General features: G+C 50.1%; 3 protein-coding genes across 11 annotated transcripts in view; 1 reads left to right on the forward strand and 2 right to left on the reverse strand.

Annotated features, from left to right (window-relative positions):
• The window catches only part of PRUNE1 (prune exopolyphosphatase 1), a 20,267-nt gene extending 13,496 nt beyond the window's left edge, over positions 1-6,771 (reverse strand). Inside the window, exon 1 of one of the 5 annotated variants that reach the window (XM_073888491.1) lies at positions 6,667-6,771. Coding sequence is in view for 2 of the 5 variants with exons in the window: in XM_025858419.2 (XP_025714204.1) it covers positions 5,240-5,278 (39 nt within the window). In the remaining 3 variants the exon portion in view is untranslated. Of the gene's footprint in view, positions 1-947; positions 1,888-5,178; positions 5,452-5,873; positions 6,062-6,666 lie in introns of those variants that run through there. The other 4 variants (XM_073888493.1, XM_025858419.2, XM_025858420.2 and 1 more) reach the window with 4 other exon arrangements.
• On the forward strand, positions 6,692-16,271 carry MINDY1 (MINDY lysine 48 deubiquitinase 1). Of its 5 annotated transcripts, none has more exons than XR_012376906.1 (10): positions 6,694-7,263; positions 10,821-11,639; positions 12,043-12,100; positions 12,510-12,574; positions 12,995-13,153; positions 13,482-13,584; positions 13,938-14,080; positions 14,848-14,998; positions 15,353-15,496; positions 15,730-16,271. XR_012376906.1 is itself a non-coding variant. In XM_025858383.2 (10 exons), the coding sequence occupies exons 2-10, from the start codon at positions 11,187-11,189 to the stop codon at positions 15,808-15,810; spliced, it is 1,398 nt and encodes a 465-aa protein (XP_025714168.1). In that variant the 5' UTR covers positions 6,695-7,263; positions 10,821-11,186; the 3' UTR covers positions 15,811-16,271. The 5 variants fall into 5 exon arrangements, 4 of the variants coding, with proteins under 4 accessions (XP_073744590.1, XP_073744591.1, XP_025714168.1 ...); XM_025858383.2 differs by having other exon boundaries at positions 6,695-7,263; positions 14,848-15,039; XM_025858384.2 differs by having other exon boundaries at positions 6,695-7,263; positions 11,072-11,639; positions 14,848-15,039.
• An 835-nt stretch (positions 16,272-17,106) lies between these two features.
• ANXA9 (annexin A9) lies at positions 17,107-25,956 on the reverse strand. Its single transcript, XM_025858388.2, has 14 exons — positions 25,850-25,956; positions 25,433-25,532; positions 24,839-24,924; positions 24,560-24,656; positions 23,714-23,808; positions 23,397-23,510; positions 23,097-23,187; positions 21,648-21,727; positions 21,437-21,496; positions 20,815-20,899; positions 20,572-20,667; positions 20,429-20,487; positions 17,439-17,561; positions 17,107-17,233 (listed from the first exon to the last, which is right to left on the reverse strand). The coding sequence occupies exons 3-14, from the start codon at positions 24,911-24,913 to the stop codon at positions 17,171-17,173; spliced, it is 1,038 nt and encodes a 345-aa protein (XP_025714173.1). The 5' UTR covers positions 24,914-24,924; positions 25,433-25,532; positions 25,850-25,956; the 3' UTR covers positions 17,107-17,170.

A 25,956-nucleotide genomic window follows, 5' to 3' on the forward strand; every position in this document is an offset into this window, starting at 1 on the left:
GGGGAGCCTGTTTCTCCCTCTGCCTGTTGCTCCCCCTGCTCGTGCTCTCTCTCTCTCTGACAAATAAATAAACAAAAATCTTAAAAAAAAAAAAGGAATTATTATTTCATTCCAGGAATGAGCATTCCCATAAAGTCCATGGCTCAGCTTAGGGCACAAGAATTCTCTCTTACCAGTTTATTTTTGAACTTCTATTTCAGCCTGCTTCTGACAGAGGAAGGGATAAGAGATAAAATGAGACATACCTTATAGCAGTTTCCTAATTTCAGTGCTATTGGCATTTTGGACTGGATCATTCTTTGTTGTGGGTGGGGGCTGTCCTGTGCGAGGGAATATGTTTGGCAGCATCCCCCGGATTCTACCCACTAGATGCCAGTAGCACCCTCAGGCATGACATCAAAAATATCTCCAGATTTGCCAAATATTCCTGGGGCGGGGGTGGGGGGGTGGGCAAAAATCACCACCAGCTGAGAACTACTGGGTTACAGACAGGTGAAAATCCAAACAATCTGACATCTTCAATCAGGAAAGATTTGCTAGATGCAAGAGTTTCAAAAAGTAGGAAAGGGGTTCAGGGGAGCAAAACACAGCAATCAACAGTTATCAAGTAATGTAACTCTAGGAGGAAAGGGAATCTAGGTGAACCTAGAATCATCTTGCCTCTTTGGCTGTTACCCACTCCCCTCCCTTCCCCAGGAAGCTACAGCCAGAAAGGTACAATTTTATAAGACTTCTAGTGGTATAAATTGCCCTAAATAGATTTTTTTTAAGTTTTATTTAAGTAATCTCTACACCCAACATAGGGCTCCAACTCACACCCCAGAGATCAAGAGTCAGATGCTCTTCCAACTGAGCCTGTCACGTGCCCCAGGTTTCTATTTTTAAACCACCTTTTCCCGCATCTCCTACTCCCAACCCCCCAGAGAAGTACAAAAGGCAGAAGTTACCTGTTGAGGTTTTGCAGAGAGGACTTCTGGGGAAAGTTTGCCCTTAGGTTCTTCCCTGCACCGTTTCTCTAAGCCTACCTCACGAGGGTGGCAGCCCAGACCCGCTCATACTGAACGGTAGGGGAGAGTGGAGATTCTTTCCAATATTAAACTCTTTTCCTACATTATAGAAGAATTCAGTCCTACAGTAACTCCTCTAACTTGCAATTCCTCCTCCGGGTACCAGAGAAAGTCCTCCTGTTTCCTGGATACCAAGAACTGCCCAGATGGCTGTGGACCGAAGTGACAACAAAGCACTTGACATAAGTGGCTGCAGAGATAATGAGCTCACTGAAGCAGTAAGGCAGGCACCATGTTCCCTAGAAAGGGAACTGTGTCATAAACACGCGTGGCCATATGGTTCTGACTCTGGAGAAAAAAGGGATGCAGAACGGAGAAAAGGCAGAGCAGGCTGGACAGACCTAGTGCCTAACCCCCGAAGAAAACTTCCCAAAACTCACATTAGTGCTGCTTCTGCTTCAGCTGAATCAGGACCGGTCAGATCCCCAGCACGGAGAAGACTAAGCAGAAAAGCAGAAAGTAGGGACCACATACAACTAAGTCTGTGACTCTGAGGAGAAATGAAATCCACAGGAAGGTGAATAACTAATCCCTTGCTCAGGCAAGCCAAGAGAGCAGCCACAAGGAATGAATACAAAAGCAATCCTCTGGGACCTTTGCCATACCTTGGAAAGGACGGAGCAGGGGCTGTGGTGGCCTTCCTTTCCCTGTCAGGGCCCACCACCACCCCAGCCTGTCCAGTCTATGCACCACCCACAAAACGTGCTGTGCATATTCCCAGCTGTCCTTCGCACTCTGTTCTTCTTTGTCAGAAAGCAGCAGAACTGCCATTTGAAGAGACCATAGACTACGCTAAATCCCTGCTCTGTTGCTGCTTCTTTTCCTTCTTCTTCTTTTTTTTCTTTTTTTAAAGATTTTATTTATTTGATAGAGAGAGAGAGCGCACACAAGCAGGGGAGTGGCAGGCAGAGGGAGAAGCAGGCTCCCCGCTGAGCAGGGAGCCCGATGTGGGACTTGATCCCAGGACCCCGGGAATCATGACCTGAGCAGACGCCCAACGGTCGGAGCCACCCAGGCGCACCCCCCACCCCCGGCTCTGCTTCTTACTTGTTGTGGGACTTGGGCCTCTCTAAGCTTTATTTTTGGTTTTAAAAATGATAATACTGTAACCAGTTTCATGAAGTTGTTAGGATTAAATGAGATAGCCTGTAAGTGCCTACTCTGTGGTTGGAAAGATGAGCTGCCTTCCATCTTCTTTCTCTACCCGTCCCTCCTGGTCCATTCACGCCACCTAAAGCCCCTGTCTGTGTCGCCTTCCCTTTCCACCCAGACCACAGCAACCCTCCTCCTCCAGACCTCCAGCTGCCAGCACTCATATGGAACTCCTACCTTAAGGAACTCGCTATCTTTTCGTGGGCATGTATCTTAATCTTGAACATAGTTTATGACTTCGGCGACTAAACACTCTGTTGTTCAAACAGGGACACTTTGAGAATGAAAAGGGATGCAATAAATGGTTATGTGCAAATAAACTAAAACTGTCCTGGGCTGCCCTACTTAAAAGGCACCCTTCTCTTCATTTAGGAAAAACATGTGTAACTCTTAACCCCCATCCCACCGCATCCTCCACCAGCCGAGAGCACAAGCCAAATAATCTCGCTTTTCTGACCATCAGAGGAAGAGGTGAGGGCAGATGCTGCTATACTTGGAGCATGAGGAAACCTGAGCCGTCAATGGAAGAAATACAATTTGAGAGCCCCAAGTAAATATAAACTTTTCTTCCTAACAAAGAAACCAATAAAAAAAAAAAACCACCCAAACCCACTAGTCACAATGACTAGATCAGATCCTGATGCTCTTTGTGACCCCAATGCGGGGAGTGAGGATTGGCTCTAGGGCTGGCAAAAGCAACCACCAGCCTTCTGAAGCTGAATATGGTCTGGTGCCTCCTCTACAAAATAGCTAATGAGGGAGGAAAAAAAGGAGACAGGGAGCCAGAGATAGAGAAGCCCTCCCAGCACAGAAAACGGTACCGATACTGACAAAAGGACTATGGTGTAGTCAGCCACTCCCGATTCCTGCCTTCCGCAATGAGTAGTACAGACAACGCGGATTATCTGAAGGCTGCTGGATGAGTACCTACACTTGAATGTGGCTCCACCCTGAAGCAAAGGTTCTTCCCCACTAGTAGTGAAAGATGAGTCACCATGAATAAATAGGACATTTAGTTAGACAGGATTTCTTTTAAATGGAACATCCTACTATCGTTGTGGCAGAGGCTGCAGAAAACGTCTCTGTTATCAGATGCCAGAGAAAAAAATCTGGTATCAACAGGAGAGTTGGCTGGTTATAAGCTGTCTCTATCCTGTGTAAAAGTCAAGCATCCACATTTCCCGAAAAGTTAACATAGCTTAACGGAAACACTCAAACTTAACAGAATCTCTATCTAAATCATGTCTTTCTTTGCACAAGAAACAACAGTGCGGCCTCTGGGGAACGGGATGAGGAGAAGAAGAAAAGATCTTGTTCTTTTTCATTTCATATCTTCTTTGTATTTAGGTTTTTTCACTGTGTGCATTTACCACTTCTATAATTAAAAGCTATCTAAGTTGTTGGCCACCACCTGTATGTCCAGCCACCAATGTTCCTCCACTAACATTCCTAGAGTCCGGTTTCTCATTTCTCCCAGCCCTGGCTAGGCTGTGTGATAAGAAGAACTCTAAGACACAACCTCACCTTCACAAGTTCAGAAAAAGAAAGATCTAGATCTTCTTGCTCCTTAGGAGATGAATGCAGGCAAAAAAAAGGTCAGGATACCAGCAATACTGGAAAAACCCAGTATTTTTCAGCTTCATACTGCTGTAGGAGATATGCTGTTAACCTGGGGGGACTCTAAAGCATAGATGCTGAAAGATAGATGCATGCAATGAAAGGCTATTTGGTGAGGTTTCGGGTCCAAGGGCTCTTTACCAAATGGTGGAAAGGAGACTCGTCATTTGGGTTATTATGGGGGAAAAATTCCACTGCTTAGCACTCAGAACAGTGCCACGAAGATTCTACATTGGTCCTCCAGTGAGCTCCCAGTGGTGGAAATCAGAGGTAACCAAACGAAATGGTTCCAAATTGCCCTATGCATTAAATCAACTTTCCCCAAATTTGTATTTCAGAAGGAAAAATTTGGTGCAATTGCTAATATTAAAATTGTCCTTCACCTCTATGCTTCAGCAGCCGAGTCCACAGAAGTAAAAAGGTGACTTTTAGGATTTGTTAAAGACCAGAATTTATCCGCCAGGGGAATTTGCAGAGTTTAAGACACTTAGAAAGGAAGCATAGTCAACCATCTGTCTACGTCTCCACATGGGCAGTGTAACTTGAAGTGGGGGGGCCTGGTGACCTCCTAGAGCCTCTCTGCTAACTGGGAATAGCAGCCAAATGCTGCCTGACCAGTCCGCATGGCGGGGAAATTCCAACTAGCTCAGAGTACCAAAAATAAGCCACAATAAGTACCAAAAATAAGTCAAGCTTATAGTTTTGATTCCAAACACACTTTGGGCTTATCCCTTCCAGGCGGGGGATTCTTACGTAATTTATGTGCGTTAAGGCCACAGAAGAAAACTGGAGGCAAAGGAATGCAAGTTTTGGGTCAAGAACACATATGCCTGCAGTATTGAGCATGTTTAGCTTAAAAACAGATTTAAAGTAAAACATGATTCTCTAATCTAGAATGAGTTCGACCCGCCAGACAGAAACAGCTCTTCTAAGGCAATACGGCCGTGGGCACAGGTTCTCCCGTACCTCCGGGGCTCACCTGGAGGCCAATGGGCCAAGGAGGCCGGGTGAGCTGTGAACTGACACAGGGGCGGGGAGAAAAGGATAAATACACCTCGCGCGGCACCACAGGCGGCGGCACAGCCCCTCCACCTTTTGACGGAACTGACACAGGAGACAGCGAGCAGAGGCTCAGATGCAGGTCCCAGATCCACGATTCCTCCTCGCAGCTCTTGGGGAGACCCCAAAGGCAGAAGCCAAAACCCGGGAGACTGAGCAGCATTCCCCAGAGCTAGGTTCTCGTTCCTCATTCCCCCCGACCCCAAGCTTGATCTGATCCCAAGCCCCCTCCCCACAATTCCATGTTCCCTCCCCACACCGGTCGGGGCTCCCCAGATCTCACATCTTCGTTCTTTCTGGACCTCATGCTTCATTCCTTACGATCACAGACCGGGATTCGTTACCTGCAGAGCGGCTCGACAACCCTGCAGGTAGTCCTCCATGGTGAAGTCCCAGGTGTGCCACCGCTCCTATCCGTGGAGAGGGTACCAGGAGAATGCGCCCCGCCCGGGACTCAGGGGCCAGGGGCGAAAGTCAGGAGGCGGGACTCGAACCCGCCACACAGCGATTCGGCCCCAACCCCCGGAGGAAGTGCGTAATCCGGCGCTCCGGGAGTCCGCCGTCGCCCCGCCCCCAGCGGCGGAGGCGGAGCTCCGCGCCCAGAGACTCACGGGACCCCCTTCCTAGAGGCGCGAAGCGGGGCGTGGCGCAGGGCGTCCTGGGAAACGTAGTCTAGGAGCTCCGAAATGGCCCCAAGACTGGAGGGAAAGAGAATTTTCCGAGATTACTCATTTAACAGAGAAATGTATATGTGTCACAGTAACCTATGTTTGTGGCATCTAAACTTTGCCTTTCGAGTCAGGCTAAGTATAGCATCTTTCCATATATTACACCGAGCATCTGGGATTGACATCTTAAATTACAAAAGCAAAAACAGTCTTCCTTTCTCGGAATCTCCCCTTTACCAAAGGGACCTGCCGCCAATTTTCTGCTGTCCATGTTATAAAAACATTAAAATAATCTTTGACTCCTTAATACCTACGGTCTCTTGCCAATTCCTGCTGCTACTTCCTTTACAACTCAGTAGTAGCCTGTTTATCTACAGCCTCGGCAAATGACTCTTCCTTTTTCAGGACTGTTGTAACCTGGGTGTTTTGCTCCCTGCCTCCCTAATTGTTCAAACTGCCCTTTCAGCCTTCAGAATTGCTTGAAGTTTCATCCTGCCGCAGCCCTGTAAGTCAAGTTAGGAGGGCCCTTCAGAATGTAGAGCTGGGTTCCACCCAACCTCCCTTAACTGCCACCTTCCAGGCCCACGGTAATGCAGAGTACTGCAAATAAGTGTACTCTCATCAACAAGCGCCCCCTCCTTTATTGATCCATCCTTTTATTTCTTACTGCCAGCTTTTCCTGCTCCCCCTCCTTCCTGGCCCCCCCAAGAATTGAAAGGAGGTGACCCATGAGAAGCTGAGGCCTGTGCTGGGAACAAGGACCGGAGCACAGGGGTATTGGATCTCCTGCTTGCTCAGCTAGTTCTCTCCCTGCCGCCTCTCTTCCCAGAGCCTAGGGAATCTTCCACACCTTCTGCCCAACCAGTTCCATTTCTAGACCCACACACACACAAAAAGATACAGTAAGGGCTTGGAAAATAGCAGGATTTTTTTAACTTTAAATGAGTAAATATGCAAATATCATGCTCTTTGGCCCTGCTTCTGTGGATCCAGAGGAAAGGCCTGCCAAACCCACTGAGAAAGCCCAAATCCAACCAGCCGCTGCTGTCCAGCCTTGCTCCTCCCCACGATCAGCAAGGGCACTTGCTCTTCCCTATTCTCACCAGAGAGGCACAAGCGCTCCGTCCCTTCCAGCAGCAGGCGGAGGGAAGAGAAAGGGTCTGTTGTTTTTCTCTCCTTGTTTCTCTCTCTCTCTCACTGCTGATCACCAAGCTGCTGACCAGGTCAGAAAGCCCTGATGGAAATTCTCCAGTGCTGGGCAAGCCCCTCCTCCTCCAGGGAGCTTGTCCTTGACTAATTTTTCTTTGTCCCGATGGGAAAAAAGAGAGAGAAAGAAAAAAGAAAAACCACAAACTTCCTTTGAAAACCAGCTTGTAGTCAGGGCCTGGAGCGCACGCCCTAGACTCGGCAACTCAGGAATCCTGAAGAAGCTCTGAGCGGCCTGGGAGCACCTGGGCTGCACTTCTGCATGCCCCCCACCCTCCTCTGGTGACCCCAGTCGTGGGCGTGAGTCCGGAAGTGGCCACCACCAAGCCGGGACAGGCGCCCATAAACCTGTGTAGACCTGGATCAGCTCTGGCCTTGACAGCTGGAAGGCAGCTGGGACTGTGGCAGCGCCCCTCGTTATAGCCACCTTCCTCATCGAATTGCCACTGCTGGACCCTCCTCCTCTATCCTGGAACAGCACCCACTTCTTTAAGGTAAAAACTTTGTTTTAACCGTTTCCTTTACCCCCACCCCTGCCCCCCGCCCAGTTCTCATTTTCCTCTGCAGCTCCGGGGAGGTGACATGAAATGTCCCTCCACTTTTGGTCTCTACAAGTCTGGATTTTGAATGGAGCTAAGGCAGGAGGGATATGTAAACGGGATGAGCTTGGTCTCTGCATTTCCTTCGTGTAAGGAAAACTTCACCCTTTCACTTGCAAGCAAATAGGGCATGGTAGAGGTGGTTGACTTATTTGGGGGCAAAATTTTCTTTTTTTTTTTTTAAAGATTATATTTATTTATTTGACAGAGAGAGGGAACACAAACAGGGGGAGTGGGAGAGGGAGAAGCAGACTTCCCGAGGAGCAGGGAGCCCGATGCGGGGCTCGATTCCAGGATCCCGGGATCATGACCTGAGCTGAAGGCAGACACTCAACCGACTGAGCCACCCAGGCGCCCCTTTGGGGGCAAAATTTTAAACCAGTAGTTGCATGAAGACTTGGGTCAGACTGAGAAGGAGATGGCAGTGGGAAAGTTCCTGGGGGTGTGCGTGTGTTACTGAAGCTCCCGCCCATTTTATATGCTTCTTCCAACTTCTGGCTATTTACTGCCACCATGAGGGAGGGGCCAGGGCTATTTTACCTCCCTCACCCACCACCAGAGGATAATTCCAGCAGGAGGGAATGCGTGGGACTTGAGAAAAGAAGAGGAAAAGAATGAAATCCTGATTTGTTTGAGTGCCCGCCCCCTCATCCTTTCCTGCTCAGACATGCTGGTGCCCACCCCGCCAGGAGTGCACCTTGTAGAGTGGCTATCTTCATTCCATCTCTTAAGACTCAGCCCAGTTTCTCCGAGACCCAGCTCCCTCCGGTTTCCAGAAACCCTCCGGGTCCTTTTGGCTCATCCCCCTGGCCAGCTAGCCACCCAACCCCCACTGAATTATTGATCATTTCTAGCATTGGACACAAAAGATAAGAAATGAATGATGCTTTTCTCCAGGCTCTTTTAACTTTCTAAGGCTCTGGTTTCTGCTTCCAAGGCTCAGCCTAACTGTCATTTGGGAGGGGAGGGGAAAAGGAGACGAGAGACCAAAAAAAAAAAAAAAAAAAAAAAAAAAAAGTAAGGTGCTCAGGCAATTTTTGCTAGTCTGATTCTAAATTAACAACATGTAAATGAGACGCAGCTAGCATAAGTTATATTTGTTTTGTTTTTTTTTAAAGATTTTATTTATTTATTTGAGAGAGAGAGAAACAGCATGAGAGGGGAGAGGGTCAGAGGGAGAAGCAGGCTCCCCACTGAGCAGGGAGCCCGATGTGGGACTCGATCCCAGGACCCTGGGATCATGACCTGAGCCGAAGGCAGTCACTTAACCAACTGAGCCACCCAGGCGCCCTAGCATAAGTTATATTTGAAGCAGAAGGAGGATCAATTGGGGTGACCAGGCTTCTTTTGGTAACTTTTCTGTCTTTCAACTTCATCTCCCAGGCCTTAACCTAGCCCTGAATTCCTGCCGCTTTACAAGAAGGAAGCATGGTGTCAGGTTAGGAGGGAGCCGGAGAAAAGACAAGATTTCTGACAAGTCTCATTTCTCCCCTTTTCTTACCCTGAGTAAGGGGGAGAGGAGAGCTAAGAGGTTGAAGGGAGATGTTTTCCAGGGGACAGGGTTTATGGCTTTTTATTGTTTGGTATCCACAGCCTTAATGAAATGTCTGTGCTGGACTCGATGCTTAGTGCCGATAGAGAGAGAGCAGGTTAAACAGGTCCAGGGTTTACATCTAAGATGACCCAGGTGGGAACAGACAGAAGAACATATGCAGAGGTAGGTGGATGAATGCAGAGGGAGTATTTCCTTTTCTTTTTTCTTAAGTTTTTATTTTAATTCCACTTAGTTAACATAGAGGGTTATATTAGTTTCGGGTGTACAGTATAGCGATTCAACACTTCCATACATCATCTGATGCTCATCACGAGGGAGTATTTCTTTTCTTTTCTTTTTCAAGATTTTATTTATTTGAGAGAGCGAGCGAGAACTCTAGTGGAGGGCAGGGGTGGAGGGAGAGTGAGAGAGAGAACCCCCAAGCAGACTCCCCACTGAGCATGGAGCCCAACAGACACAGACACACACGGGGCTCGATCCACAACCCTGAGGTCATGACCTGAGCCGACATCAAGAGTCCACCATCAAGAGTAGGCGGCCCAACCAACTGAGCCAGCCAGAAGCCCCCTGAGCGAGGATTTATGTAAATCAATAATCAGCATTGTCACATTCCATATAAAGAGTGGGCAAGAGAGTATCTCTGGGTTTAGGTGATTTGGGGAGCAGAGAGGAACTGAAGAGAAGTTGGTACCTCAACTCCAGCTGTCAAGAATTTACTGACAGAATTTGTCAGGGAAGTGGTTTTTGTGCTGAAGTTACTTACCAGAACCAGTCTCTGATCAAGTCCCCACGGCCTACATTTTCCCCTCTCAGGCGTACAGGAAGCCCCTCCCAAAACCTTTTTGCTGTGGTTTGGGATCGTGTAAAGTTCAGTAGAGTCCTTTGAGGAGAAAGACTTCTTTCTCTCCACTGTTTCGTCTTTTGGGGCATGATACACCTGTATCTCCAGTCTTCACCCCAAGCACTCTGTGGCTGTTAATCTTTTCGCGCTTGGGGTGGAGCAGAGAAAAGGGAACCCTAAGGATACCTGTTTGGGGGCGCCTGGGTGGCTCAGTTGGTTAAGCGACTGCCTTCGGCTCAGGTCATGATCTCAGGGTCCTGGGATGGAGCCCCGCATCGGGCTCCCTGCTCGGCAGGAAGCCTGCTTCTCCCCCTCCCACTCCCCCTGCTTGTGTTCCCTCTCTCGCTCTCTCTCTCTCTGTCAAATAAATAAAGTCTTAAAAAAAAAAATTAAAAGGATTCCTGTTTGTGCTCTGGATGATCCGTGAACAGCTTGGGGGGGGGTGGTTTGGTGTAGGGCAGAGGAATGACCACGATCCTGGCTATGGTGGGGGTTACCAACCTGACGCCTGTTACAGGGTGAGCTAAAGATCACTGTATTAATAACCATTTGCACAGCAGACGCTTCAACAACACAGGCATTAAGGACACTGACCATTCATACAGTTGAAAATCCATGTATAACTTTTGACTCCCCCAAAACTGAACTAATCGCCTACTGTTGACTGGACCCTTACCAAAAACATAGACAGTCAATTGACACATATTTTGTATGTTATATGTATTATATACTGTATTCTTATAGTATATAAGCTAGAGAAAAGAAAATGTTATTAAGAAAACCACAAGGAATACACCTAAAAGTAATGTAAATTGTGTGTCAACTATACTTCAACAACAACAAAAAAGAAAATCATAAGGAAAATGCATTTACAGTACTGTTCATGTATTTACTGAAAAAAATCTGCGTATAGTGGACCTGCGCAGTTCAAATTCCTGTTGTTCAAGGGTTCATGGTACGGTTTTAACGCTTCTTTCTCTTTTTCCTTTCTGTCTTTCTCCTTTTACTTTCCCTTTCTCTCCATCTTTTCTCCATTCCTTGTCCTTGTTGTTTTAGGGACGCTAACTCCATCCCCTGACTTCAATCCCACCAGAATCCTTCCTCCCAGCCTGAAAGCCCTGTACCCTCATTGGTCCCATGTGGTCACAGCAAGTGAGAGGTGAAAAGAGCTCAGGCTGGGGCCCTTCTGTTTACCCAACTGAGAAGGACATGCACTCCCTCTAGCCGGCAGTGACTGCGTAGACACTATCTAGCCTTCCATACTGTAGTCCTTTAACAAGGCTTTTCTGGGTCCATTTGCTTTCCAGCCCAATGACTTCCTTCTTATTGGATTGGTCTTTTTTTTACATACCAAGCCTAGATTAGGCAACTCCCTGAGGGCAGGAAAGTCCTTTGGTGCCCCTCAGTTGACCTCTTCTGACCATGGAACACCATCAAGCTGAGCATCCAGCCTCTGCTGAGGCCAGGGTTGCAGAAGCAGTCAGCCCTGAAAACCATGAGGTCCTGCCACAACCGGAGGAGCACCCCCAGTTAAAGGATGCTGGAGATGCTGATGGGACAGCTGGAGAACAGGCGCCGGTAGAACAAGCTTCACGGCTGGCCCAAGGCCAGGATAACCTTGAGTCCCCTCCACCTGATGCGAGTTCCAGCCAACTGGGGCCAGCCCACGGGACACAGCCCGAGGTAGAGACAGTGGGGGCCTGCTCCAGGCCCCAAGATCTCCCGCTGCCCCCCAGGGCCCGACAGCCTGAGCTAGATTTCTACTGTGTAAAGTGGATCCCCTGGAAGGGAGAACGGACACCCGTCGTCACCCAGAGCGCTAACGGCCCTTGCCCTCTCCTCGCCATCATGAACATCCTCTTTCTTCAGTGGAAGGTAAGAGAGAGTTTGAACGGGGGCTCAGAAATTGCTGGGGAGAGTCCTCCTCCCTGACCCACCTCCTTGATCATCCTGGTGCTCTCGGACCAGGCAAAAGTTCCCAGATTATCGTCTCTATGTCTCCTGCTTGAACAAATGAGATAAGATATTCATAAAAACGAGACAAAACAGAACAACTCTCTGTCCTACTCTTGTATCTTCTACTGTCTAGCAAATGGGAGTGCCCTGCAACACGTCACATTCCTTCCCTCGCTGCGGTTGCAAGCCTTTCCCACCACGTCCTCCCCTTCTCCCCTGCGCCGCGCCCCCCGCCCCCGTCCTTCTGTGTATTTCTCCTTCGGTGCTCTGTGGAGGAAAACGCACACATGCCTAACGCTTTGGTCACCCCTTCTGCCTCCAGGTGCAGCTGCCCCCTCAGAAGGAAGTGATCACATCAGATGAGCTCATGGCCCACCTTGGTGAGTGACTGGGCCTTGGAGAGGAATTACACAGAAGGTTCAAGGGCTTACACTTTCCACTCAGCCAGAAATCCAGAATATTGCGGGACTTCCCATTTGGGGCTCTGATGTGGCAAGGAGGGTGAAGGTCTACAGGGCTTCTCTGCAAGACTGGGGAATGAAAAGCAAAAATCAAGGTATCAGGAGTCCAGGATTATAACCCTACTTCTGCCCCGAGCTTTCAGTGTGCCCTTGGGTGGGCCCTTCACCTTTGTGGGTCTCTTTCTTCCTCTGAGAAGTGAAAGGTCTGGATTAGATTCTAAGGCTCTTTCCAGCTCTGAAAGTCTGTGGTCTGTGACCATTCTCCAGGAGAAGAGGAAGCAGCTTTTGGGACAACTGGGGAAAACTGATGAGGGATCCTGTCTTGCAGGAGACTGCCTCCTGTCCATCAAGCCCCAGGAGAAGTCAGAGGGACTTCAGCTTAATTTTCAGCAGGTAAGGCAAAGGTCTGGGGGCATGGGAGATGGCAGGTTTGTAAGGGGAGACCCAGGCTATGAAGAGAAGCCTTTCTTCTGCTTCTCAGGAAGGCCCCTTGAACTGTGATTTCTTTCTGCAGGAGGAGGAGGGTATGGTATAGCTCTGTCCTAGAAGAGATGTTCTTTTATATAAGATAAAGAAGGGTTGGGGCAAGGGAGGAATGGAATGGCCTGTAAGAGAACCAGGGAAGAAAAGCAACAGGATTAATTTTTTTTATTTCTGGAGCTAGGAGTCAGGGGAGGGGAGGCTAGAGTAACCATCGTTTTCCTCTTCCCCGTCCCAGCTTTACTGGGATATAGCTGACGTATAAGATTGTGTAAGTTGACGATGTATAACGCGTTGATGTGATATAGGCATCATTTTCTCTTCCAACCCCAGAATGTGGACGATGCAATGACAGTGGTGCCTAAACTGGCCACGGGTCTGGATGTCAACGTGCGATTCACGGGGGTCTCTGATTTTGAGTATACTCCTGAGTGCAGTATCTTTGACCTCCTAGGCATACCTCTGTACCATGGCTGGCTGGTTGATCCGCAGGTGAGGGTGGGATGGCCCAAATGAGACTCTCATCCAGCTCAGACTGACAGACAAGCAAGGTGTTGTGGGGTGGGTGTTAGGGACTTAGGAATTCGATTGGCCTGGGAAGGGAATAGGCATTAGAGGCTGGACCCAGTGCAGAATTCCTTGAATTTTAACCTTTTTGAGGGGCAGATATGGGCAAAACCAAATGCAAATAGGTCAGTTCTTCAGAAATGCAGTTTCAGGAACCTTTGGTTATAGGGTTGCAATCCTGTGGGCATGCTTCATTTCCTTCCTAAAAAGTTCTTCATTGTTTTGGCACCACCCCACCCCACTGCCCATGCAGAGTCCCGAGGCCGTGAGCGCAGTTGGGAAACTGAGTTACAACCAGCTGGTGGAGAAGATCATCACCTGCAAGCACTCTAGTGACACCAACCTTGTGACAGAAGGTGGTAGAGCCCTGCTTTCTCTTCTGGGGGTCTTATGTGGAGGGAATGATGGCTACCTCAGTGTATTGTTTACCGTCTATCTCCCCCCACCACATCCCCCTAGAATGGAAACCCCATGAGAGAGAGTTGGGGGAATTGGCTGTTGCGTTCAGGACCTAGGGCGGTGCCTGGCGCAAGGCGGCTGCTCAGTAACTATTTGTTGGATGAATGAATACAGCCAGGCTTCAAGGGATCTCAGAAGGTGGGACCATCCTTAGGGCTTCTGACAGGGACTCTCTGGGTGATCCTTCTTCCCACTGTGGACTTTGGATTGAAGCCAAGCCCCTTGTGCGCCATTTTCTGCCTTCCGACAGGCCTGATCGCAGAGCAGTTCCTGGAGAGCACTGCAGCCCAGCTGACTTACCACGGGCTGTGTGAGCTAACAGCAGCTGCCAAGGAGGGTGAACTTAGCGTCTTTTTCCGAAACAACCACTTTAGCACCATGACTAAGCACAAGGTGATGAGGCTTTGAAGATGGGGGTGGGGCGGGTGGGGTGCTGTCACTTCCTCGCGGTTTTTTCTTCCGGGTCAGTGTGTCCGACAGGATAGGGTAGATTAAGTTCAGGTACCAGATGACTTCGAGAATCCCTGTGCTTTACCACAGCCAAGGTTTATTTCTCCTGCTGGATGGCCACTGTGGATTGGCTGCCATTCTGTCCCACACTGTCTTGGCTCTGGGACCCAGGCTGACAACACGGCCTTCATCTGGAATGTGGGAGGGAAAAGAGAGAGAGGGACGCCATGCACCCACTTTTAATGCTTCTGCCTAGAGATGACACGTGTCATTTCTGCCACCTTCTCACTGGCCAGAGCAAGCCGTACGGAATCAGCCTGCCCTAAGTGAGACAGGAGAGTAAAGTCCTCTCCCAGGAAGGGAATGGAATTAAATGGAAGAAGGAAAGGTCTTTGGCTCTCCAAGGATTTATCCTCAGAGCCATCAGGCCAGCCCCGAGGCCCACGGGAAGTAGGGTAGGGAACAGCGTCTTGTGTGGGACCCCAGCCCCGAGGACTCACGCTTGACCACAGTGACTGCCCTACTCACACCCAGCCGACCGTAGCGCAGAAGCCCGGCCTTCTCCCCATGGCCACACATCTGCGGGCTGCGAGTGCTCACGCTGACTTGCCCTCGCTAGCACACCAGGCCGTTCAGACGGTCTCTGCATCTCAGCCGAAGCGCCTCTGGGTCCGCCATCCCGCCGACGAACTTCGTCCTCTTCTCTGCAGGGTCACTTGTACCTACTGGTCACCGACCAGGGCTTTCTGCAGGAGGAGCAGGTGGTGTGGGAGAGCCTGCACAACGTCGATGGAGACAGCTGCTTCTGCGACTCGGACTTCCACCTGAGTCATTCCCTCGGCAAGGGGCCTGGAGCAGGAGGTGCGAGGGGCTCCCCTGAAAAGCGGCGGCAGGTAGACCAGGTGTGTGGGCTCTTTGGGAAGGGTGCGGAGAGCCCATGTGCTAACGAGCTCTTTGCCGTAGGCGAGTGACATGCATTTCCTCATGTAGACATCATGACCCACGACGCCCCCTTACTGCCACCTCCGGGCCACCTCCAAGCCTGGAGTGTGTTCTCAGTCACCACCAAGTGTACTTGGCTGTGTGTTTTGCTCTGGAGGAGGAGCTGGTGAATTTGAAGGAGAAGAAAAAACGGGTTTGGAAACCTAGAGCCAGCCTGAATGTGCCCCAGGCCCCGGCGACCTCACTGCTCCTGATCTCTCGGCCCCTCTCTAGGACTACCTGATCGCCTTGTCCCTGCAGCACCAGCCGCAGGACACGTCGGGTCTTAGCGACTTGGAGCTGGCCCGGCAGCTTCAGCAGGAGGAGTACCGGCAGCACCAAGCAGCCCCCACCGCTCCAGTGCGGGCCTCGCCCCAGGTGAGCGGCTCACCGCCCTGCCCGCCCTGCCCGCCCTGCCCACAGGCCCTGAGCTCCGCCCTGCTCCTCCTCGTGATTCCTGCCCTCGTCTCTTCAAGGTGCTCCTTTCCCCTCGGTCCCATCTTCTCTCCCCTTCCCGCCGCCCCTCCTGCTCCTGCCCCCACGTCCTTCTAGAACCTCTGTCCTTGTGCTCTTCCGGGCTGACGAGTGACCCACTGTTAAATCCCATACAGGGGAGAGGAGCGACGTCTGGACGCCCAGTCGGGGAGCGTCGGCAGAGGCCGAAACAAGAGTCAGACTGTGTCCTCCTGTAGCTTTGCCCAGTGCTGGGGCTGCGCTCCCTCTTTCGGAGGTGATGGCTATTCTGCTTACTCCCCCAGCTCAACCCCTGAGATATGCAGGGTAACTTATTTATGGACCGTGGGGGATCAGAGCAGGCAGTAAATGCCAAGGTCAGATTCGGTAACATCCTGCCCTCGTGTGCTGCCACCTTCTCTGCCTCCGGTCGTCCAGGGCAACATTGGGGTTGGTGGGGTGAGGATTTCTGGTTCCCAGCGCCCCTGCCTCAGAACAGTCACACTCATATACGGACTCAAGCTCCAGGGTGAGGTCCCTGTCTAGAATGCCTCTCCCCTACTTCCACCCCCAACTGGCTGGGCCCATCCTGGCCATCCTGCTGACCTGTCTCCAGTCGTTTCAGGGTTTGGTTTGGGTTTCTATCTCCATTATTTGTAATGGCTTTCCTAGGGGTTTGGAAATAAAACTCCTTTCCTGAGATCTGTTGTTTGCCTTGCTCTGCAGCACTTGGGGTTCAGTATTTGCCGCAATTAGGGAACGCAAAGAGGTGGGGGAGGTTATAGAGGCCCAGAGGGTGGCTTTGCTTGTCATTTCTAATAGGGCCAGCAGGGGGGACCAAAGCCTGCTTATTTTCTTTTCTGTCTTTATTAGTTTCTATAGGTCTTGGATGGGAATGGTAATCCAATTTGGGAAGTGGGTTTTCAAGTCCCTGCTTTGGACAGATGCGATTTGGGGGTTTTGCTCCTTGCTAACCTAAGACTTCCCAGGCAGGGGAGGGCAGCTTGATCAGATGGTCCTTTGCTGCCTCTATTTCTGACCTCATTCCGGCTCCTGTTCCTCAGTTACTTTGCCTGAAATTTCCTGGGGAAGAGAGAATAATTAGGGGAGGGGGCGGGGAGCCTCGAGGGGGGTGTTTGTTGCAGCCCTAGAGCCTCAAACAGGATCCCTGTTGAATATCCAAGTGCATATCAAAGGCACCTCCAACTTCAAGGTCTCCTCCAGCCCATGTCCTGCTCCACCCAAACTTCAATCAGGGAACACAAACAACAGTGAAGTTTGCCAAAAGAATTCAAGAATCAGTGAGATGTTTTGGCCAGGGTATGGGAAGGATGAGTAGGGCAGAAACCATCAAAGAGCTGTCTATACCCAAGACAGAGATAGGGGACCCAGGTGAGGCATCACTTTGAGGTGAGGAAATCAAGGGATTCAAAAGAGACTTCAAATTCTAGCCTCAACAAGAAGCTGGAGCATGGGTGCTCAGTGAGGGGTTATCCTATTTGGAGGTCCAGCTGATTTCCTGCAGGATCAGCCAAACATGGGGATCGTAGATCCTTGGATATCATGGTGTGGTAGGGAGGGCAGGAGGGCAGGGAGGCCTCAAATGTCCTCGGCCCTGCACAGGGCTAGTAGAGCTGACCGGCAGTCCCCTTTCACTGCCTCCTGCAGACAAAGAGAGTCAAGTGTTAGACCCCACTACCACCATGGCCCAGGCATTCTGTTTCCTCCCTTGTGCTGGTCCAGAACTGTCTGATGTCAAGAGTTGTGTACAAAATTGACCAAAGACTCATGAGTTCTCCAGGGAGGGCAGAGTGGAGGTAAGGGGTGAAGCTCTGGGGCTCCAGGTTAAAAACTAGCCAAGTCTCACCTGGAGAGAAGAGTAGAGGGACTTGCCAAATTTCTTTTTGAACTCAGCTCGGATGCTTAGAAGGTCAGTCTCACTTCGAGAGATAAGGATGCGCATCAGGACTTGGTAATTGGGCTTGATGTCCTGTTTTAGGGAGAAACAGAAGGGGGAGAGGGTGGTAGTAAGATTCTCACAGAGTAGAGACTGGACAGCATGGTAAATTACTCTAGAAAGGGGAAGCGAGGTGTGAGTCCAGGGAAAAGAGAAGTGTACGTTATCTGAGGAAAATGTATCCCTGTCCACCCTCATGGAAGGTGATACAGCAGGAAAGATCAGTCTTTGTGGGAGCAGCTGGATAATTCTCGTTCTTGCCAAATGTCTGTCTAGGCCATGCCACTAGCTTAGAGCCTCATTCCTCAAGATCTCAGTGGTGGGCAGCTCCAAAGGCAGTTCCTCCAAAAAGGATAGGAAAGACTTGCTACCTACAAAGACTTCCAGCATGAAAGCCAAGAAGTTCTCAACTTCCAAGTTAGTGAATGTCCAAGAAAGATGTACCCAGCCTATCCCCAAATTGAGTTGATGGGGTTCTGAGAGGGAGCAGGGTCAGGTGGCTTTTGGTTCTGAGCCTGACCTACCAGGGCCACCTCACATCCCCATCTGTATACATCAGTTTCTCCTGGTTGGGTCCCTGGGTCCAGCATCACTGTCTTCCTCCTAAGCCTGTACCAAGCCTCCTGCCTTTTGGTTAAGGAGGGTAATGGAGGATTCGGTTTAGAAATAATAGAGGTACAGGGGCGCCTGGGTGGCTCAGTTGGTTAAGCGACTGCCTTCGGCTCAGGTCATGATCCCGGAGTCTCAGGATCGAGTCCCGCATCGGGCTCCCTGCTCGGCAGGGAGTCTGCTTCTCCCTCTGACCCTCTTCCCTCTCGTGCTCTCTATCTCTCATTCTCTCTCTCTCAAATAAATAAAATCTTTTAAAAAAAAGAAAAAATAATAGAGGTACAATACGTGAATTATAATTGGTTATATCAAATCATGAATTTTAACTGATTATAATAAATGTGTTAGTTATCACGAGAGATTTCTAAATAAAAACGTTGGTTGCAAAAATCCTATTTATGTCATGGGCTGTATACCGGCGTGGTCCCAATTTCCTAATAGCTTCTTTCCCGGCGTTTCCTATTAACTTGACTCACGAGACCCTTCCCAGAGCTGCCTGATACCCACACTTAACGGTGTCTACACAGATCATAAGTTCCCGTGAGGGAGAAAAAAAGAAAATGAGGACTTAACAACAGGATGCCATATTTCATTTGGACTCATTACCTCATGGTCAGTGCTGATAGCTGCTTTATCTTAAATTTTATGTATCATCAATTTTGTATTGTGATAAAGATTGTTGATCGCTCCCCAGTATCCATTCTTCCCCTTCTTCCGACTCTTATTACTCCAAAGTTGTAGAATCGGGGCAAGGTACTCATTAATTGAATATTCTGGAACATTGATGCACAAGCACCCTGTCTAGCAAACCGACATTAAACATAATTCTTGCCTTGTTACTTGAGAATGTACTTGGCATCTCATACTTCCCCAGGACCTTTTAATGAACATTCATTGTGTGGTTCAGATTGGTCCCAATTTTCCTGAATTAGCCTTCACTGAAGGTCATTTTTCTGAATAAATATTTGTCACAATCTATGTTTTCACATATTTCTCATAAGAGAATTAAGAAGCATATGATTTTTTCCTTTTTTAAAAAACTTTTCAGAAAAATAGGCCTATATTATTTTGTGACTCCTACTTCTAAGGATAAACCTGGCATTTACATCTAAGAGCATGGGTCCCACAATCCAAATACATTATAATCATTTACTGCTGGGATACAAGTTTGTCTATGACCGGAATTTAGACAGATAACCAGAACTCTTTGAATCAGTCTTAGTGTTGGCTCAGTGTAATAGTGCAGATTTTTCCTGGGTAAGTAAAATATTAATCTACTGTCAAAATGGAAATCTCCATTGATGATAAAATAAGTGCATATATGTGCTGTCTTGTGAATAGCTGTCAACAAGGCATGATGATTTCTCATTCAGTATACAAGAAGCTATGCCGTCTACCAAAATGACAACTCCTTTCATCTTCTCAAAAATTGGGGTGAGTTTTTTATTTATAGGTTTTGGGGGACCCTTGCACTAATAGGAGACCTAGCTCAATGAGTAGAACGACTGGATTCTGTTTATGAAATTACTCAAACCAACATCACCAATTGAAGTGTGGACAATAGGGAACAAGGTCCGACCAGCGTGGAGAAAGGTGGTCCTCGGGGCTAGAACTCTAATGGTGTAGTTTATAGTATAGACCAACGCCTATTTGAGTTGACGCATGGCAGTTAAATGTCTTATAAGACCATTATGTGTGTGTGGTTTTTAATTATTTTTAAATTCCAACATAAATAACATACAATGTTATATATTGTCCATTATGTGTTTTACAGGAAGCCTGTATGATTTATTAGCTGTATGTGACCTTGGGCAAAGAACTTAACTTCTCTGTACCTCAGTGTTTTCATCTATAAAGCAGATGGAGGGTGGCCATGGAGATTAACTGAAATGTGTGTAACAAGCCCAGCATAGGCCCTGGGACACATTGAGAGCACCCAAGAAATGTTGGTTCTTGTCATCACCATCATTATTCTGGTGACAACTGAAATTGGACATGATGCTCTCTTACAGAGCAAATTCATATCTATATTTGGCCACCTAGACATCAATTAGGCCAAAATTTTGGCTTCAGTGCCCTTTTGAGTCAACTCATTTAGCTTTAACCGGAGCTAGTGCCTCTATTAGTCACAAGACAGTTTGCAAACCTAGGAAAAGAGAGCTACTATATGTTTATAAAGTAAATATGAGGTTGTTACATTAGCAACAGTGTGAAACTTCCTCTCTCTTGCCCAGAAGATGTCCCCCCTCAGTTTTTGTTCCAAAGGGAGGGAAAAGAAGCGTCCCTCTCACCTGGAGGGCTTGATGAAGTTTATCAGCAAAGTAGAGCGGTGTGCTCCTGATCACCGAGGCTGCAGGCAGAGAGGGAGAGATGGAGAGAGCCAGCTCCCACGCTAGGCGAGAGCCCTACCCCGCATGTGCTGAGCAGGCCCTACCTAGGCTGAGCAGAGCTGCCTGGGCATCTCCGTGGAAAAGGTGATGGACAGTCTTCTCCAGCTCGTGCCCAGTATACCGCTGGTACAGATCGAACACTGTGGGGGGGGGGTGTGTGGGAGGTAGTTAGAAAGATAAATGGGAGCAGGGGTTAATTATCACAGAGAAGGATGAGCCCTCCCCAACCTCCTCAGCCAAAACTCATCATTAGCGTAAGCGGGGAAGACAAGAAGTCTTGCGTGTACCTCGGACGAGGTGTTCAGGATTTCGCTGGGTGAAGATTAGGACCCACGTGCCCTCTGTGCTGGGCCCTTCAGTTTGTTTTAATGCCTGGGAGGGAGGAGTAAACGGGGATAATTGGTTCGGGGTAGGGGAGCCACGGTTGTGATGTTCCCAGAATCTGTCATCATGATGATGGAAATGGGATTTGGAGTGGAAAAGCTTAATTGAACCTGTGAAGTGGTTGCCTTTATTTATGGTTAAAACAAACAAACAAAAAGGGAATAGGGCTAAGAGAGGGACTCTGTCCTCACAGCTCGATTCCCCAATTTGGGGAAATCCTGGCACTCAAGGAATTAATCTCCAAGGGAAGGTCTGAGGAGGGTTACCCCACCCAAATGCCCGTGAGAGGAGAATGTGTCGGTTGATGAGCTCACTTCCTGTGAGTTCAGGAACCAGAGGTTAAACGAGTGAAAAGGCTTCAGATGGTCACTACCTGAAACTTCATGTCCTCACCTGTCACTGAGGACTCCCCCAAGGCAAGGAGAGATTTGCAGGACAAGTGGGGACACTTGTCATTGGCTCTAGGAGTGGGTGGAGGAGGGTGTCTTATGTGCGTGGCTGGGCAAGCTCCTCACCCCTGCTCACCTGGACATCCTGTTCCACCAGGTTATAGTCAATGATTCCAGAGTAGCTTTCACGGGCCCCCTAGAAGAAACTCTCTCAGGACTCTTTGAGGGGTAGCTTTTTACCTCCAGGACAACCAACCCAAACCAACCAAACCCCTCTCCCCAAAGTCTTCTCTTGTTAATTATACCAAAGCAATGCTCCCCCTCTCCTGCAGGCCAGTCCTCCTCACCATGGCCAGGGCCAGGAGCAGTTCCTGCAAGATGCCGCTGGTCTCACATTTGATGTCCTCCTCAGCCTCCACCTGGAAATCTGGGGTGGGGTCAGGAGCTCTCTGAAGCCTCCCGATTTTTCCCAGTGTAGATATTCCCTGTCAAATGCCCAACCCACTGTGCCCTGCCTATACTGTCATCTCCTGCTGGGGGTAGCCTGATGGCTGCTGGTTCCCAGGATGTAAAGCAGAAGCAACATTATGGCCACCCTGAAAACATCCTTAAGCTGCGAGTAACCTGCGCTGTAGGGTCATGCACCACAGGGAACCAACCTGCTAGGGAAAGGAGGCATCTGTTATTTGAACGCTGGCCAGGCAGTCAAGGGGGATAGGGAAACCTACATCATGAGGCCAGATGGCTAGGGCCTGGCCCCCTCCTTGGAGGCAAGGAGAAGTGATGTGGAAGGATGTGAAGAAGTAAGAGAAAAAGAAAGAAAAGAAGGGTGCCTGGGTGGCTCAGATGGTTAAGCGTCTGCCTTCATCTCAGGTCATGATCCCAGGGTCCTGGGATCGAGTCCCGCATCGGGCTCCCTGCTCCTTGGGAACCTGCTTTTCCCTCTGCTTCTCTCTCTCTCTCTCCCTCTCTCTCTCCCTCTGTCTCTCATGAATAAATAAATAGAATCTTTAAAAAAAATAAAAGAAAGAAAGAAAAGTAAAACAGAAGCAAGAAGTGAGAGGTAGAGGGCACCTGGGTGGCTCAGTCTGCCTTCAGCTCGGGTCACGGTCCCAGGGTCCTGGGATCGAGCCCCGCGTCAGGCTCCCTGCTCAGTGGGGGGCCTGCTTCTCCCTCTCCCTCTCCCCCTGCTTGCGCTCTTTCACTCTCAAATAAATAAAATCTTAAGAAAAAAAAGAAAAAGAAGTGAGAGGTAGGAGAGGGATTAAGAAAAGCCAAGAATGGACATCAAAGGAAAATTAGGGAAAGCAAAAGAGGGGGGAGGTGCTCAGATGAGGATGAGAGAAGGCCAGTTAGCAATTAGTGGGTGAGGCATGTGGCAGTCAAGCAGGGGCCTGAGGGGTAGTACCCATGACTTAGAGAGCAGGTCCCCCACCATTCCCTCCCCCCGCCGGCTGCAACAAGGTTCCATTCAGCCTGGGATGTGGTGTGAGGGCAGAATCAGGAAGGGGCTGGGAAGATGACATGGGTACCCTTGGGATCATCACAGTGCCCGACGTTGTCATTACCTCGGAATCTGCCCTGGAGCCCCAGACTAAGATCATCGCTTCTCTTTCTTTAATGATCACATTGGACTCTCTCCCTGGGGGAGGCAGAACTGGCAAGGGTGGGTGGAGGGGGAGACCCCAAGGGAACAGAGCTGGGGCAGACAGGTTCCCAAAGGGCTTGCCTGTAGGGAGAGCCAGAGAGTGGGCGCTGTCCTGCCATCACTTCCCCCCCTCCTTACGTGCTCTTACTATGTTTGTAGACCATCAGGCACTCCTGCAGCTGGGCTGGGCTTCGGGTGGCAAGAATTTCCACGGCCACATCCTCAGCAGAACCTGAGTTCTACAAGAAATTGGGAGGCCACTCTGACACTGGGCCCTGTCATTAGGATGGCACAGAACAGAGGCCGACCATTGTCCTTTAAAGGTCAATATGGGCTGTTTAAAGGGGGCCCCTGCCAAGTCGACTTCTCTGGAGTGGGCAAAGGCAAGTCAGTCAAACCTCTCCTCCCCTCACTTCCTAGACACCCAGCGAGCCTCCTCTGCTGGTACCTTCAAGGCTGTCCTCAATTCCTGGGCATCGAACTGGGCTGCAGGCTGCAGCAAAGCCATCACAATCCTCTCGAGGTTGCCAGAGAGTGCTGCCTGCAGGGACTTCAGCAGGTCCTACAATAAACGGTCCCCATGGCAGAGGAGCGGGCACCATGGGGAGGGCCCCGGATGTGTGGGGAGCTTTGGGAACATCTGGCTGGTTTTTTCCTAAGGCCAGAAGCACCAGCCATCCCCCCTCAGCTGCTATTGTTGTACTCCAAGTCTTCCAGGGGGCTGCTCACCCCAGTCCGCTGCTCCTGGGAAGTCAGTGGCCTCACCTGTTGGGTGCGCTCCTGGAAGGCTCGAGAGATGAGCTGCCTTTGCTCTCTGCTCCTGTTGGTCAGTACGTCCACAATGGAGCCACGGTCCACACCTGAACCAAGATGAGGGCTGGGCCATCAGCTGGGCGGAACCCAACAGAATCTTTACAGGGCGGGGATCCCCTTCTTCCTTGGGCTTGAAGCCTCCAAAGGGTGTTGCAGCCCCCCTTTGGGCTGCAACACCCCCACTTCCATTCGGCCTCAGGAGAAGATGCAGGGCCGCCTGGGTGGCTCAGTCGGTTAAGCATCCAACTCTTGATTTCAGCTCAGGCCATGATCTCAGGGTGGTGGGTTCTGTGCTCAGCAGGGGTCTGCTGAAGAGTCTCTCCCTCTCTCTCTGCTCCTCCCCCCAGTGCTCCTGAGCACTTTCTCTCTCTCTCTCTCTCAAAAAAAAAAAAAAAAAAAGAATTAAAAAAAGAAGATGCAAATAAGATGCCAAAATGGCATGTGAACCTGACCCAAAATTAGGTGAAGGTGGCCTGGTGTGGTGGAGGAGAAATGGTTTGGTGATTGTCGACTTAGATTAGAGTCCCAGCCCTGCCATTATGAGCTGTGTGACCTTGGGCCAGCCTCTTTGTCTCACCAAGCCTGTTTCCTCATCTGTAAAATGGAAATAAGACTTACCTCACAAGGGTGTCCCGAGAATGGGAATGACATACCTACCATGGTACTTGACATACAAGAATTAAGGCATTCCACAAACATTTATTGAACAACGTCACTTCCTCCTTCCTGGCTCCTTCTTGGTCTGCAGACTGGTTTCTAAAAGGTGGATTCCCCAGGTGCAGAAGGAAAAGGGCTCACCTTGGCCTGCAATGGCCCTCAGCAGCCTTTGCACATCCTTGTCCACGCTGAAGCTCAAGAAGGTCCTGAGGGTGCCCAGGGTTCCCCAAGCTGCAGTCTATAAGAGCATGAGGGGTGGGGGGTTGGGGGGAGCATCACAGGTCCACACACGCCTGCCCCAGTGCCTCAGCATGGCCCTTGGCATGGTCTCAGGGCCTGCTCTCCCTTTTCCCATCCTCCATTCCCTCGCTGCCCTGGAGTTGATATAGTAACAACGATTCCAACGATCACAGCCCCTACCTTGCTGGCAAGGCCCAGGTGGCTGAGGATCTCCTGGGTCAGGGATGACCTTGTCTTCCAGCTGGTCACAGACATGGTATGACTGGCTGTCCCAGGGAGGGAAACAGGAGACAACTGAGGAGAATTTCCTGGCCCTTTGGGCCTCTTTATGACTCCTAGACCCCGAGGCCCACCTCCCATGCCGTTCCTTCCCCATGTTGCAGAAAAAAAAGAACATCAACCTGCTTGTCAGGTTTGGGAGCCCAAATGGAGGGGTAAGGGGAAGTCCCCCTCTTCCCCACCTCTCACCCCTCCTTCAGGAAGCAAGGATTGATGAGGAATGCTGCTAGAATGAGCACCAGACAAACCCTCCCTGACTCCAGGGTGGGTCCCAAGGCTCCCAAACTTTGGTCCCAGGTGGATGACCCCCTTCTGAGATCCAAGTCCCTTCCTTCTGATGGCCTGGCTAGGTGTTCCTGGGGCGGTGCAGGGGAGGTGAGGCGATGTGGCAGGATTAAGTATGTGGGGTGGGAGATAACAACCTCTAAAACACCTCCCCACCTTCAGCCCCAGCCCAGGAGTAAGCCCCTGCCCCCTGCCCACCCGGCTGCCTACCTGCTGCCCGCCTTTCCCCCTTGGAGTCTCTGGCAGTGATCTTCAGCTCAGCAGGTGCGACCTCGGGGCTGATGTATGTGTTCCTTCAGGTACATGGGTGCTTAGACAAGGGAGCAAGCACTCACATTAGAAAAAGAAAACTCCAGGGGTGCCTGGGTGGCTCAGTCGTTGAGCATCTGCCTTCGGCTCAGGTTATGGTCCCGGGGTCCTGGGATCGAGCCCCTGCTCGGCGGGAGGCCTGTTTCTCCCTCTCCCACTCCCCCTGCTTGTGTTCCCTCTCTCACTGTGTCTCTCTCTGTCAAATAAATAAATAAAATCTTAAAAGAAAGAAAAAGAAAACTCCTTTCTCCCTCTCCCAAGGGATCCACAAGCTCTCCCTCCTCCCTTCCCCCCTGAGGGCCCAGGTCCAGTGCTTACCCAGAGGTGCTGGGGGCCAGCGGCAGTCACAGCCTGGCAACTGCCTGTGTGGGCACCAGCTTCTGTGTGGTCGGCCAGAGAAGAGGCGGCGTGTGCCTCCCAGGCCG

Source organism: Callorhinus ursinus, unplaced genomic scaffold (assembly GCF_003265705.2).
Source record: "Callorhinus ursinus isolate GAN/ISIS: 27379988/994484 unplaced genomic scaffold, GSC_fseal_2.0 scaffold90, whole genome shotgun sequence".
In the NCBI taxonomy this organism is placed as follows: Eukaryota; Metazoa; Chordata; class Mammalia; order Carnivora; family Otariidae; genus Callorhinus; species Callorhinus ursinus.

Bases quoted from the DNA above. Each gene is read 5' to 3' on its own strand.
- MINDY1 (XM_025858383.2), top strand. From the start codon at position 11,187: ATGGAACACCATCAAGCTGAGCATCCAGCCTCTGCTGAGGCCAGGGTT. The intron at 14,081-14,847 runs GTGATGAGGCTT...TCTTCTCTGCAG, and splicing joins GCACCATGACTAAGCACAAG to GGTCACTTGTACCTACTGGT. The intron at 15,497-15,729 runs GTGAGCGGCTCA...AATCCCATACAG, and splicing joins CAGTGCGGGCCTCGCCCCAG to GGGAGAGGAGCGACGTCTGG.
- ANXA9 (XM_025858388.2), bottom strand. From the start codon at position 24,913: ATGTCTGTGACCAGCTGGAAGACAAGGTCATCCCTGACCCAGGAGATC. The intron at 21,497-21,647 runs GTGAGGAGGACT...AGTTTCTTCTAG, and splicing joins TGCTCCTGGCCCTGGCCATG to GGGGCCCGTGAAAGCTACTC. The intron at 17,562-20,428 runs GTGAGAGGGACG...TCCCTAAAACAG, and splicing joins AACTTCATCAAGCCCTCCAG to GACATCAAGCCCAATTACCA.